Raw genomic sequence first — 13,687 nt, 5'->3', positions numbered from 1 at the left:
CCGCCGCCGCTCCCTCCGCTGCGTCTCGCCCCGCCGAGCCGTCCCGGCGCCCGGGTGGTCGCCGCCGCCGGTGTGCTGCTGGCGCTCGGGCCTCGCCCGCGTGGTGAGTGGCGGCGCGGGCTCCCCTCCCCGCGGCGGCGGGCGGGCTGCGGCGCCCTCCCTCCTCCCGCCGGCCTTGGGGCGGCCCCGGGCGGCGCGCGCGGGAACGGGTCTGGGCGCGGAGGGCGCGCGCGGGCGGCGGGCGCAGGGCCGCCGCTATTGTTCTCTCCTCGCCCCAGGATGAGCCCGCGTCCTTTGTCTGATCGCCGCGGCTGCGAGCTGGAGCCGGCGTGGCAGCCGCCCAGAGCCCCGGAGCCCCGACGACGGCCGGAGCAGCGCGCAGCGGCCACTCCCGGCTCGGCCCCCGCGCCGCAGCTCGCAGTGTTCAATCTTATATAATACGTATATACTATTTATTGTAGCGTTCTTTTTTCGGGACACCTCTTTTTCGCGCACGCCGCGAGCCGATCCGTGGTCGTCGCGGTGCCCGCAGTCCTGAGCATGTCGCCCGTCGCCGCCGCCCCCGGCCCCCTGGTGAACTACCTGTGGTTGCTCATCCTGGGCTTCATCATCGCGTTTGTCCTGGCCTTCTCCGTGGGGGCCAATGATGTGGCGAATTCGTTCGGGACCGCCGTGGGCTCGGGCGTCGTGACCCTGAAGCAAGCCTGCATCCTCGCGAGCATCTTCGAAACCGTGGGCTCGGTCCTGCTGGGGGCCAAGGTGAGCGAGACCATCCGGAAGGGCCTGATCGACGTGAACATGTACAACAAGACCCAAGGGCTGATGATGGCCGGCTCCGTGAGCGCGATGTTCGGTGAGCCCTTCCTGCGGGTGGCGCCCGCGGCGGTGGGGCGGCCCGCTTTTGTGCGGAGCCTTTGCGGCGACTCCTCCGTCGTGGAGTTTGGCCTCTTACTTCCCCCCACTGGACTGTTGCAGGTTCCGCGGTGTGGCAACTAGTGGCTTCGTTTTTGAAGCTCCCCATTTCTGGGACCCATTGTATTGTCGGCGCCACCATCGGTTTCTCCCTCGTGGCAAAGGGGCAGAGCGGTGTCAAGTGGTCTGAGCTGATAAAAATCGGTATGTTGAATTCTTCCATCTTGGCATTCGTTACCGTGCATTGTGTATGGGGGGCACGCGATGTAAAATGGGCAGGTGTTTGGAGGTTTTGAAAATGGACCATCGGCGCTGGATGTAGGTTTTGGTTCCTGGTTTCGTGACTCTTTTCTTGATGTGCTCTCTTTCAGTGATGTCTTGGTTCATCTCCCCTCTGCTTTCTGGGCTTATGTCTGGGATTCTGTTCTTCCTGGTTCGTGCGTTCATCCTCCGGAAGGTAATCTTTCCTGTTACGGCTTTTCACAGGTCACACAGTCTCACACAGGCTCGCAGGGGAGATTGGTGTGTAGGTACATGGCCTTGGGAAATTAAAAAGTTCTTTGTTTTACATACCTCCTATGTTGTGGAGTTCTGCAAACGAAGCACGTTTTTAATATCCAAGAGGGCGTTCCGGAAGGCATCAGTGAGTACTCTGGAGTTCAAGAAAGAGGAGAAGCCACACGTGGTGGTGCACACTTAGAATCCCAGTGCTTGCCGGGCGTGGTGGGCACGCTTGTAATCCCAGTGCTTGCCACGTGTGGTGGTGCACACTTAGAATCCCAGTGCTTGCCGGGCGTGGTGGCGCTCGCTTGCAATCCCCGCACTTGGGAGGCTGAGACAGGAGGATCGCACAGGTTCAAAGCCAGCCTCAGCTACTTAGTGAGGCTCTCGGCAACTTAGTGAGACCCTGTTTCCAAATAAAATATAAATAGGTCTGGGAGTATAGCGCGGAGGTAGAAAGCCTCTGGGTTCCACCCCAGTACCACCAAAAAAAAAGAATCCCAGTGCTTGGGAGGCTGAGACAGACTCTGTTTCAAAATAAATAAAATAGGGTTGAGGGTATAATGCCCCTGGGCTCAATCCCTAGTAAACCCCCCCCCCAAAAAAAAAAAAAAACAACTAGGGGGACTAGGGATGAAGAAGTAAGGAAGTTACGTAAGGTGGCTTCATGCAGATTAGTGCTTTATCGAAACCACCCTTGTGTTCAGGCCAGTTGGTTGTAAGTATATTGTTCAGCAAATTGCAATATCTCCATGGCTGTTTTTTTCTTTATTTTTTATGGTACTGGGGTGGAACCCAGAGGCTTTCTACCTCCGGGCTATACTCCCAGACCTTTTTCTATTTTATTTGGAAACAGAGGCTCACTGTGTTGCTGAGAGCCTCACTAAGTAGCTGAGGCTAGTTTTGAACCTGTGCAATTCTTCTGTCCAAGCCTTCTAAGTACTGGGATTACAAGCGTGTGCCACCATGCGCTGCACCACGCCCGGCTCTCCGTGGCTTTTTTTTTGGGGGGGGGGTCTGATGATGCAACCCAGGGGCATTTGACCTCTGAGCTACATCCCCTGCCCTATTTTTTATTCTTTATTTTGAAACCGGGTCTCATTGAGTTACAGAGGCCTCACTCAGTAGATGAGGCTGTCTGCGAACCGTGATCCTCCGGGTCTCAGCCTCCTGAGTGCTGGGATTACAAGCATGCGCCACCACGCCCGGCTCCGTGGCTATTTTAAATGGGTTTCTACAGTCCTGATCGTCATGGAAGTCTCTAGATGAGGCCTCTATCTCTTGCGCTGGGTATAGTTGGGTAAAAAGAACTAATAAGGGTAGTTTTTGTCGGTTGAATTCCCTGTGCTCATTTGAAAATCCCTTCTGATGGACCCAGCAGCATTTCTTTTATCAAGTCTGATGCTCACTCCAAAGTAAATGTAGACAGCAAGAGATTTCTGCCCGGCTGGCAAGTGGCTCTTAAGGTCCACTGCTGTTAAAATGCCCTACACTGTCGCACGTGGATGAAGGGTGAGGCTGTATTCCGGCCCCGCTCGTGGGTCTGGATCTTGGCTTCTGAGGGAAAGATTCACAGTGTCTGTCTGTGGAGTCTCTGTGCCTGGTGAAGTGGCCCTCGTCACTATTACTCACAGCGGAGCCTGGCAGAGCAGAGCAGCCCAACACGGGACAGCTGGGACATTTGTGACTTAGTATGACGGGAGGCTGAAAGGTCCGGGTAACAAGGGATTCATAAGTTGGATACAGCGCACACGCTGTATCCCAGCATTCATCCCAGCATTCGGGAGGCTGAGACCGGAGGATCGCGGTTCACAGACAGCCTTAGCTACTTAGTGAGGCCCACTGCAACTCAGTGAGACCCTGTTTCAAAATAATAAAAAATAGGGCTGGGGCTGTAGCTCAGAGGTTGAATGCCCCTGGGTTCCATCCCCAGACCCTAAATAAATAAATAAATAAATAAATAGGGAAGGGGGTGTAGCTCGGAGGTATTTGAATGCCCCTTGGTTTCATCCCCACAAATTCAGTGGCCCTTGTTACTTCTGGGAAGAATTTGTAGAAGGTATGTATAAGGAAGACCTCTTTTAGGAGGAACTAGGACGTTAAGTCACAGACCTACTTATCACATCCCCAGCTCCTTTATTTCTGTTTATTTATTTCAGGAAATACTCTTATTAGGTTATATGAAAAAAATATGTTGACTACTTAACTCTGACCAGTCAGTTAGAGCTTAGTTCATACAAACCACATAGTCTTTGAGATTCTTTTAAAGGAAATTCCTACATAAAGTACAAAACATGAACAGTTTTTAAATGGCAGGGAGGGGGCCTTCGGGTTTTGGGGGGAATTTTCTTGAAAGCACAGATTGCTTGAACCTGCGCCATCCTCCTGTCTCTGCCTCCCGCGGGGTTTACACGCTGCGCGCAGGCTCCTGGCGCCTGCGGAGTGAGCGGCGCTGCTCCTCTAGGTGCTGCGGCTGTGTTGCCTTTGCTTTGGCTCTTCCACTGTTAGCAGCAGCAGCAGCAGCAGCATCCTTTATTTGCGGGTCTGGGGATGGAGCCCAGGGGCACGCTACCTCTGAGGACGCCCCCCGCACTATATCTTATTCTTTATTTTGAAGCAGGGCCTCACTAAGTAGCTGAGGCTGGCTGCGAGCCGCGACCCTGCTGTCTCGGCCTCCCCAGTGCTGGGGCTCCAAGCCTGCCATTGCAAGCCTGGCCATTGTTGTTATTAATGCTACTGAGAATTGAACCCAGGGCCATTCTGTCTCTAAGCTACGCCCCCACCCCTAATTTTATTTTTTATTTTGAATCGGTCTTGCTAGGTTGCCGAGTCTCACTACTTGTGCAGCAGTCCTTGAACCTGCGATCCTCCTGTTGCAACAGCTTTCCAAGTAGTAGGATTACAGTTATTAGTCATCATGTCCTGCAGCATTCTTAAGCAGTAGATACTAGTTAAAGTTAAGAGTGGGTTTGAGCTGGACCACGCGGCACTAACTGTTCTCCTGAATCCCAATGATTCAGAAGACAGACTGGGGTGATCGTAAGTTGTGGACCAGCCTGGGCAACCTATCAAGACTCCTTCCTCCTGTCTTTTTTTTTTGTGTGTGTGTGTCTGTGGTACTCGGGATTGAACCCAGAGGCATTTTACCTTCCAGCTACATCCCAAGTCCTTTTTATTTTCATTTTGAAACAGTTTCAGTATGTTTTGGAGGCCCTTGCTACTGCTGAGGCTGGCCAGGAGGCTGTGATCCTTCTTTCTCAGCCTCCCAAGTACTGGGGTTACAAACATGAACCACCACACCCGGCTTCCTCGCATCTTTTTATCTTTTTTTTTTGTGTGTGGTACTGGGCATTCCAGGAGCATTCTACCTCTGAGCTGTGTTCCCAACATATTTTATTTTTATTTGGAAACAGGATGTTGCTCAGGTGATGAGAGTCTTACTACTTGCTGAAGCTGTCTTCAAACCTCCAATCTTCTTGTCCTAGCCTCCCAAGTACTGGGATCTCAAGCGTGTGCCACCATACTTGGCACAACTAAAGTGTTTTGATGGTGTATTATACTGATTATTATAATCTTCCTTTGGGTAGAATATAATGTAGTTGTCTTAGGGAGAGCTCCAGGAACAAGTGCAGGCACAGCTCGTTTGGCCTTGGAAGGTACCGTGGAGCGTGCACTTAATTACACCCCTGCCCTGCTATGCGGTTTTGTGGCAATAGATTGACGGGCGACCTTTTAAGATGCTGATCTTAACGTTTTACAGGTAGACCCGGTTCCTAATGGTTTGCGAGCTTTGCCAGTTTTCTATGCCTGCACAATTGGAATAAACCTTTTTTCCATCATGTATACTGGAGCACCGTGTAAGTACATAGCAAATTGTTTAAATGTGAATTTAAACTTATTTACAAAACTTGCATTAAATGCCCAATTTACCCCTTTTTGCTTTACAGGGCCGAAATCTCCTAGAAGGTGGCTGGCCTGCGCCCATTTCAGAAGGCTGCAGGCTAGTGTATGCTGAGTTAACCTAGCTAGGTTTTCAGCCAAAAGAGACCTGCTCAGATTCTAAATCACTACAGGCCTTTCCTCTTTAGTCCTCAGGACCCGCCGATAGATACTCTGACCTCCTCCCTCCCCCTGTGCTGGAAAGCCGGGACCTCAGCCACTGAAGAGTCGTTAGTGACACTGTTCAGTCATTAAGGCCTGACTGGCTGGATGCCATTTTCTCTCCCAAGTGGAGCTGCTTTTTTTTTTAAGTATTAAGTTGACTTCCCCGAATCTGCTTGAATGAGAAGAGTTGGGATGTGTAACGCCTGGGCTAAGTACACTTGGAAGAAGAATTCATGCAGTTAAGAGAAAAGTAACTTATGAGAATGTAATTCAGAGTTGATTGCTTTCGCACTGGGACTCGAGGCCTGAAGTAAATGGTGGTGTTCCATATTTAGTTTCGCCACTGCAAGAGATTGGTGAATTGGCTAGGCATGATGGTACATGCCTGTAACCCCAGTATTTGGGAGGCTGAGATAGGAGGATCTCAGGTTCGAAGTCTGTCTCAGCAACTCAGCGAGATCCTTTTTCCAAATACGAATAAGAAGTAAGATAGGGCTGGGGGTATAGCCCACAGGTGGGGTGCCCTGGGTGTGACCCTCAGCACCACAGAGAATAGAGAGATGGATAGCTTGTGCTTTGTCAGGCTGGACAGGACAGGACAGTTTCGGTAACTGGGCTTACTCGGCTTGGTGGCTTCTCAGTGCGTAAGAGGGTCACTTTTAGTCTCTTAACTGTGACCCACAGGAAGAAATGCATTGTGTGATGTGGCCCAGGGCACACGTGCACGTGTATGTATGTGTGGAGTTGGTGTGTGTGGCTGAGTGTGATGTTGAAGTAGAAATAAATGAAGTCCTCTTGCCATTGTAGCATGTTAGTAGTGAAGGGGCTTCAGAATAAGTCTCGATGTTTTTTAAAGGCTATTTTGGGGGTGGGCAGTAGACTATCCATTGAAATAATCTTAATACGTAGTGAGCAAGACAAATCAAGCCAGGCTCACGCAGTTAAGCTGTTGTGTAAGCTACAGATCATCATCAGAGCGTCTCTTGGACTTAGTGCAGGCTCCCAGCATGGCCCTCTGCCCAGGCAGGTGACGAGCAGGTACAGATTCTTACTACCTTCCTGAGCCGCAGGAAGAGCTAGGCGGGCAAGTCTCTGGCTCCCCGGTGAGATCACCGCCGAACTTCTCCTTTGTGAGAAATAGCTATTGACACTATTCTTTCCCATCTTCCCGCCAGGCGTGGCGTTGCACGCACGCGTGTAATCCCAAGTACTTGAGCGGTGGGACAGATTGCAGGTTGCAGCTCACAGCAAGTAGTGAGACTCAACCTCGTGAGCCCCAGCTTCAAAGTAAAAACAAAAAACGGCTGGGGGTGTAGCTCAGAGGTAGGGTGCTCCTGAGTTCCCTGGCACCACACAAAACTATTACCTTTCCTTAGGTGACACTCCTGTTCCTTTATCTTAGTTTGTGATGCTTTCAAAGAGATCATTGGAATTCACGGGGATATGGTGACGACGGCTATGGTAACTTTCCATAGAGTGATTAACGCAGTGCGGCTGCTGTGTACAGATGTAACGTGTGCCTGAGTTGGGGGCGGGGGAGTGGTGTGCTCTTACTCACCAGAGGCAGGGAGCCTCAGATATTTTAAAGTCAAGAAAGGAAATAGAAAGGAGTATCTGAAGAGCTTCAGTGGGCCAGGCTGCTATATGGGTTTAAGGTGATTGATGGAGTTTTCTTCCAAATTCACGTAGCCACCAGCATGGTAAACTCTGGAATAAAGCTAGCAGCTGCTGTCGTGATGGGCCGGCTGGGGCAGCCTCCATCCCACGGGAGGGCTGCACGTCATTGCGGGGGGCTGTTGCCCTGGGGTTTTCAAGATGCACCATTTTATCTCCTAGTGCTGGGCTTTGACAGACTTCCTCTGTGGGGCACCATCCTCATCTCGGTGGGATGTGCAGTTTTCTCTGCCCTTGTCGTCTGGTTCTTTGTATGTCCCAGGATGAAGAGAAAAATCGAACGTAAGTAATAACTTGTACTTGAAAAATTTAACTTGTACTTTTGTGCTTAGTTTTTTTGTTTGGCTTCCTGTACAAATCTATTAGAAGCTGGGTGTGGTGGTGCACGCCTGTAATCCCAGCACTTGGGAGGCTGAGACAGGAGGATGACAGGCTTGAAGCCAGCTTTAGCAGCTTGGTGAGACCCTGTTTCCAAATAAAAAATGAAATGGGCTGGGGGTGGAGCTCAGAGGTCGACTGCCCCTGGGCTTGTTTGCCAGCACCACAAAAAATAAGAAAAATAAAATCCACTATTGGGATGGTATTAGCAAAATAAGAGATTTTAGATGGAAATTTGAGAGTATGGATTTGTTTTCTAAACCTTGTTTTAAATGGACTTAAATGGCCTGAGACCTAGTCATAAAGAGTAACCAGCCTCTGGAGCAGACTTTGGTCCTTTGCCAGTGGCATGGCAGATACAGAGAAATGGTAGCCTGCATCTGTTAAGCTATCTAATGAAAAAGGGGCAGGAATAAAATATTTTTATAAAGGAGACATGCCCTGATAACTTCTGTGTAGTAGTTTCAGATTGACAAAGCCATGTTTGATGTGTATATCTGACCACATACATACGTGTACATGCACACGTGGTGTACGTGCTAGAGTACATGTACACAGTATTTACAGATACACACACAGATGCATATGCGATTTGTTGTAGGATTGTAGCACAAACATTTCCACGCATTAAGAGCATTGTTTAGGCCCGCAACACGCTGGCGTGGGGTGGCGCCGGTCTGAGTCTGCCGCTCCCTTCCTCGCTGGCTGAGCTCTTCAGAAAGACCCTTCGAGCCTCTGCACCGGGCAGGCGCCGCACTGTCTGGTGCTGAGCAGCAGGCGCGTGTGGAGGACGCTGTCTGCAGTGAGCGGGGCCTCGGGCCTCCCTGATCTCCTTCCGCCTGGGAGAACGAGGCAGGCGTTGCTTGCAGGCAAGACGAGTTGGACTGAAATGCCTGGACAGTAGGTCCGCACACAGCGCTGGCCCGAGGCGGAGAGGACTCTGCGGGCCTCGGCGTCAGGACGGAAGGCTCGCCTCCCGTCTTCAGTGAGATCACTGTCAGAGTCGCCGGCAGTTGCCTGCATTCGGCTGTGTCACTGCTGGAGCTCAAGCTGAAATTTGGGGAATTCCTCTTTAAAAAACCATGACTTGGGGCAGCCCGGCTTTTCAGTCAACTTGGCCCACACAAGCTGCCTTCCACCATAGGAGCTAAGAAGGGGTTTTGCATTTGTGAAGCACTGTAAATAAAAACCCAGAGTATAGGACAGAGCCTCATAATAGCCCTAAAATCTGCTACCTGGCCCTTTACGGTGAGAGTCCACGCCCTGCTGGCAGCCCAGCCTCACAGTGGGCTTCACAGCTCCTCCCATTTCCAGATGGACTTGGGGTGGAAGAGAAAGGGGAGATGGAACCCAGAAAGTATGGTCACAACCAGACCCCAAACGCCCCTCTTTTTTTTTTTTAGGAGAAATAAAGTCTAGTCCTTCCGAGAGCCCCTTAATGGAGAAGAAGAGTAGCCTGAAAGAAGACCACGAGGAGATCAAGCTGTGTCTCGGCGACGCTGAGCCTCGGAGCCCCGTCTCCGAGGGGGACTCTGCCGCCGTGCCCCTCCGGGCCGTGGTGGAGGAGAGGACCGTGTCGTTCAAGCTCGGCGACCTGGAGGAGGCTCCCGAGCGCGAGCGGGCGCCGAGCGTGGAGCTGAAGGAGGAGTCCGGCGCCGACGGCTCGGGTGAGCGGGCCTCTGAGCGGGCCGCGGCCGCGGGGAGGGGGGCGGGCCGGCGGTAACCCTTCTGTCCTGGCCAGGCGCGGTGCGGCTGCCCAATGGGGACCTCGTGCAGTTCAGCCAAGGCGTCAGCAACCACGTCCACTCGGGCGGCCACTATCAGTACCACACGGTGCACAAGGACTCCGGCCTGTACAAGGAGCTGCTGCACAAGCTGCACCTGGCCAAGGTGGGCGACTGCATGGGGGACTCCGCGGACAAGCCCCTGCGCCGCAACAACAGCTACACGTCCTACACCATGGCCATCTGCGGCATGCCCCTGGACTCGCTCCGCGCCAGGGACGGCGACCAGAAGGCCGAGGACGCGGAGAAGCCGGCGTGGCCCGGCGCCGACGCCAGGAAGCGGATCCGGATGGACAGCTACACCAGCTACTGCAACGCCGTGGCCGACCCGCACGCGGCCTCCGAGCTGGGCGCCGGCGGCCAGGCCGACCGGAGAGGCAGCGGCGGCTCGCTCGAGGAGCGCTACGACCAGGACAAGCCCGAGGTCTCGCTCCTCTTCCAGTTCCTGCAGATCCTCACCGCCTGCTTCGGGTCGTTCGCCCACGGCGGCAACGACGTCAGGTCAGCCGCCTGCCCGCCCCAGCTCATGCCGAGCTCATGCCGAGGGCAGGGCGGTCTGGGGTGAGGTGGGGGCAGTTGCTGGCTTCAGAAAACAGATGTGGGATCCTCTCTAGGCAGATCACAAAGCAGGTCCCAGGCGCCTTCGCCTCTACCTGAGGAGTGTGAACGGGTGCGGGTACGGCGATGTCTGGCCGGCAGGGGCTAGTTCTGGCAGTGCCGTGGTTCAGGAGGAAAGCTGAGTCGGGGGGCCCTCGGTGGGCGTGGCCTCACTGAGCCCCTCGGCACAGGCGGTGCTCTGCCCTCTGCGGCTGGGGCTCTTTTTTTCCCTCCGTTTGTGGGGAAAAATTGTTTGCCAAATGAGACCGAGTGCTGGGCCAGGACAGCCTGGCGGATGGGTTAGCAGGCTGGGTCGCTGCCTGAGAAGTCACCCTGCCCGATTTCCTTCCAGCAATGCCATCGGCCCTCTGGTTGCTCTCTACCTGGTTTATCAGGATCCGGGAGATCTGTCTTCAAAACACGCAACACCGATATGGCTTCTGCTCTATGGTGGTGTTGGCATCTGTGTTGGGCTGTGGGTTTGGGGAAGAAGAGTTATCCAGACCATGGGGAAGGATCTGACGCCAATCACACCCTCCAGGTGAGGAGCGGCCCCGAGGAGTGAGGGTGGCGTGTCACTGGGGCGCCACCCCGGGGCGGGGGCGTTCTACTTTCGAGCTCTACTTCCAGCCCTACTTTATTTTTGGAACAAAGTCTTGCTAGGTTGCTGAGAGTCTTAGTACTTGCTGAGGCTGTCCTCAAACCTGCAGTCCTCCTGTCTCAGCCTCCCAAGCACTGAGATTACAGGCGTGCGCCACCATGCCTGGCCATGTCTTTTAGAGCTGTAATGCTGTGTAGTGCTAACACTAATCTGCTTCACTAAGCACGTTTGTGCAAGTGTCCGGCGGTCTCCCTGCTGGTGCAGGCCCCTGGACTTACTGTTGTCTGACCGGTGGCCATCCTGATGTTACTTCCTGAGGAAGACATGACGCCCTAGTTGAATAGCTGTGCATCACCTGGATTTTGTCTTTGCAAACTTTAATAATGGGATTTTTAAAAATCTCTAGATGCTTGGGGTTGAACCCCAGGGCGTTCTACCTCTGAGTTACACCCCAGCCTTTTTTTATTTTGAAAGAGGGTCTTGCTAAGGGCCTCACTAAGTTGTGAGGCTGGCCTCAAACCTGTGGTCCTCCTGCATTAGCCTCCCAAGTACTAAGATCACAGGTGTGTGCCACAGCTCCTGGCTTAAAAATGGAATTTGAGAAGAAACTAAACCCTCACATGTTCGAGGCTAGGGAAGAGGAAAGCCCCATGGCCCGATTTAAAGCCGATGTCAGGAGTTGTAGCCCGTAAAGTCAGGCAAGCAGCTCCCTAAAGTGAGGCCGTGTCAGCTTATCAGAAACAGACGTGCCGGGCCGCTCCTGACACGGGTCTGTGTCCGCAGCGGCTTCAGTATCGAGCTGGCGTCTGCCCTGACGGTGGTGATCGCGTCCAATGTCGGCCTTCCCATCAGCACGACGCACTGCAAAGTAAGTGGCCTCCCCGGTGCTTCTAGGGCTGTGGAGGGCTTCGCTTGACATCTCTGCTGTTTGGATAAGAAAGTTTCGTGCTGTTGAAGTTTGAAGAATTCACAAATTTTAAACTACGCGAATAAAGACTTCTGTGTGGTGGGGCCCTGGGGACTGAATCCAGGGCATTTTTTCTCCAAGCTTCACCTCCAGCCCTGTTTTTTATTTTTATTTTGAAACAGTCTCACTTGGTTGAAAGTGATACTTGCTAAGAAAGTGATACTTGCTCACCCTGCGATCCTCCTGTCTCCGCCTCCCAAGTGCTGGGATTACAGGCATGTATCACCACGGCTGGTGAATAAAGACTGTGTGTGTGGCACTGGGGATTGAACCTGGGGGTGCTCTGCCTCTGAGCTACATCCCCCAGCCCTGTTTGTATTTATTTTTTTTTGTGGTACTGGGGATGAAACTCAGGGGTATTCCACCTCTGGGCTACATCCAGAACTTTTTTTTTTTTTTTGGTGGTACTGGGGATGGAACCCTTCTACCTCCGGGCTACACTCCCAGACCTGATCCTCTTGTCTCTGCCTCCCAAGCGCAGGGATTACAAGCGTGCCCACCATGCCCAGTTTTTTTTTTTTTTTTTTTTTTTTTTTTTTTTTTTTGGTGGTACAAGGGATGGGGGGCATTCTACCTCTGAGCTACACCCAGCTCTATTTTATTTATTTATTTGTTTATTTATTTTAAGGTACTGGGGATAGAACCCAGGGGCATTGTAGCTCTGAGCTGTACCTAGTCTTTTGTAGTCTGTTTTTATTTTTTAAACAGGGTCTCACTGAGTTGCAAAGGGCCTCTCTAAGTAGCTGAGGCGGTCTGCAGACTGTGATCTTCCGGTCTCCGCCTCTCGAATGCTGGGATTACAAGCATGCGCCACCACACCGGCTTTTTTTTTTTTTAATTGCTGAGGTTGGCCGCGAACTTCAGTCCTCCTGTCAGCCTCCCAAGTGTTGAGATTACAAGTAAGAATCACCACACCCGGCTCTTTTACATTTTTGCCAAGTGCTGAGGCCAGCTTTGAACCTGTGACCTGTCAGAGCTTTCCGAGTACTGCAGTTAAGGCATGTGCCTCCACACCCAGCCGGATGGCCTTTAGGAAACCTAACGCTTAGCTGAGCATGGTGGGTGGCGCATGTCTGTACTCCCAGTACTTGGGAGGCTGATACAGAGGGATTGCAAGTTCAAGACTAGCCTCAGCGATTTCGTGAGACCCTTTTTCAACATAAAATAGGGAGCCAGGCCTGGTGGTGCACGCCTGTAATCTCAGCATTCGGGAGGCTGAGACCTGAGGATCTTGGTTCACAGCCAGCCTCAGCTGCTTAGCGAGGCCCCTGCAACTCAGTGAGACCTTGTTTCAAAATAAGGAATAAAAACTAGGACTGGGGGGTGTAGCTCAGAAGTAGAATGCCCCTGGGTTCCATCCCCAGTACCTCAAAAAATAAATAAGATAGGGCTAGGGGTGTAGCTCAGAGGTAGACTGCCCTTGGGTGCAATCTCCAGTACTACATGCAGAAAAAGAGATCCTCAAATGTACTATTAGTGTTGGGTGTGGCGGCGCACCTGTTATCCCGGTGCTTGGAGACTAAAGCAGGAGGATGGCAGGTTGGCAGCCGGCCTCGGCACCTTAGTGGCTGTATTCCAAATGAAGGGTAAGACGGGCTGGGATGCGGCTTCGGCAGAATGCCCCTGGGTTCCGTCCCAGGCCACAGAGACGCTTCCTCGGGGCGGTACAGATTCACCCAGTTGTAGTTGCCGGGGGAGAAGGCCGTGAGCGCTGCAGTGCGCACGGGCGTGGTGCTGGCACCGTGGCGTGCCGGGGCCTGGCTGACACTCGCTTCCTCCCTCCCCAGGTGGGCTCCGTCGTGTCTGTGGGCTGGCTCCGCTCCAAGAAGGCCGTGGACTGGCGCCTCTTTCGCAATATCTTCATGGCCTGGTTTGTGACGGTGCCCATTTCTGGAGTCATCAGTGCCGCCATCATGGCCTTATTCAAGTTCGTTATCCTGAAAGAGTGAAGCTGCCATTCGAGCTGGCGTCGGCCCCTCCAAGAGGCCCGCCGTGTTAGGGGGACGGCCGCGGGCCTCCTTGAGGTGGGGGCGCGGGGAGGGATGCTTGCGCTATAACCGCTTCTGTGCTCAGTTGAATCGTCTCAAAACTAGCCATGTACAGTAGCCAGGTTTCCTCTGCTTCCTCCCGCGTCCCCTCCCTCCCGGGCTGTGAACTGTACATATTTAC

At 52.9% G+C, this 13,687-nt stretch overlaps 1 protein-coding gene across 1 annotated transcript; it reads left to right on the top strand.

Annotated features, from left to right (window-relative positions):
- Window positions 1-540: 540 nt before the first annotated feature.
- SLC20A1 (solute carrier family 20 member 1) lies at window positions 541-13,467 on the top strand (the record flags this gene model as incomplete). The annotated part of the gene is made up of 10 exons (XM_080711095.1): window positions 541-853; window positions 976-1,116; window positions 1,284-1,369; window positions 5,174-5,270; window positions 7,354-7,473; window positions 8,973-9,236; window positions 9,311-9,854; window positions 10,303-10,491; window positions 11,335-11,419; window positions 13,306-13,467. 10 exons carry the CDS (start codon window positions 541-543, stop codon window positions 13,465-13,467), a joined length of 2,001 nt encoding a protein of 666 aa, XP_080567221.1.
- Window positions 13,468-13,687: the final 220 nt, after the last annotated feature.

The sequence above is a fragment of the Muscardinus avellanarius genome (assembly GCF_963383645.1).
Source record: "Muscardinus avellanarius genome assembly, chromosome: 15".
NCBI classification, from domain to species: domain Eukaryota; kingdom Metazoa; phylum Chordata; class Mammalia; order Rodentia; family Gliridae; genus Muscardinus; species Muscardinus avellanarius.
This window is presented reverse-complemented; position numbering and strand designations above follow the sequence as displayed.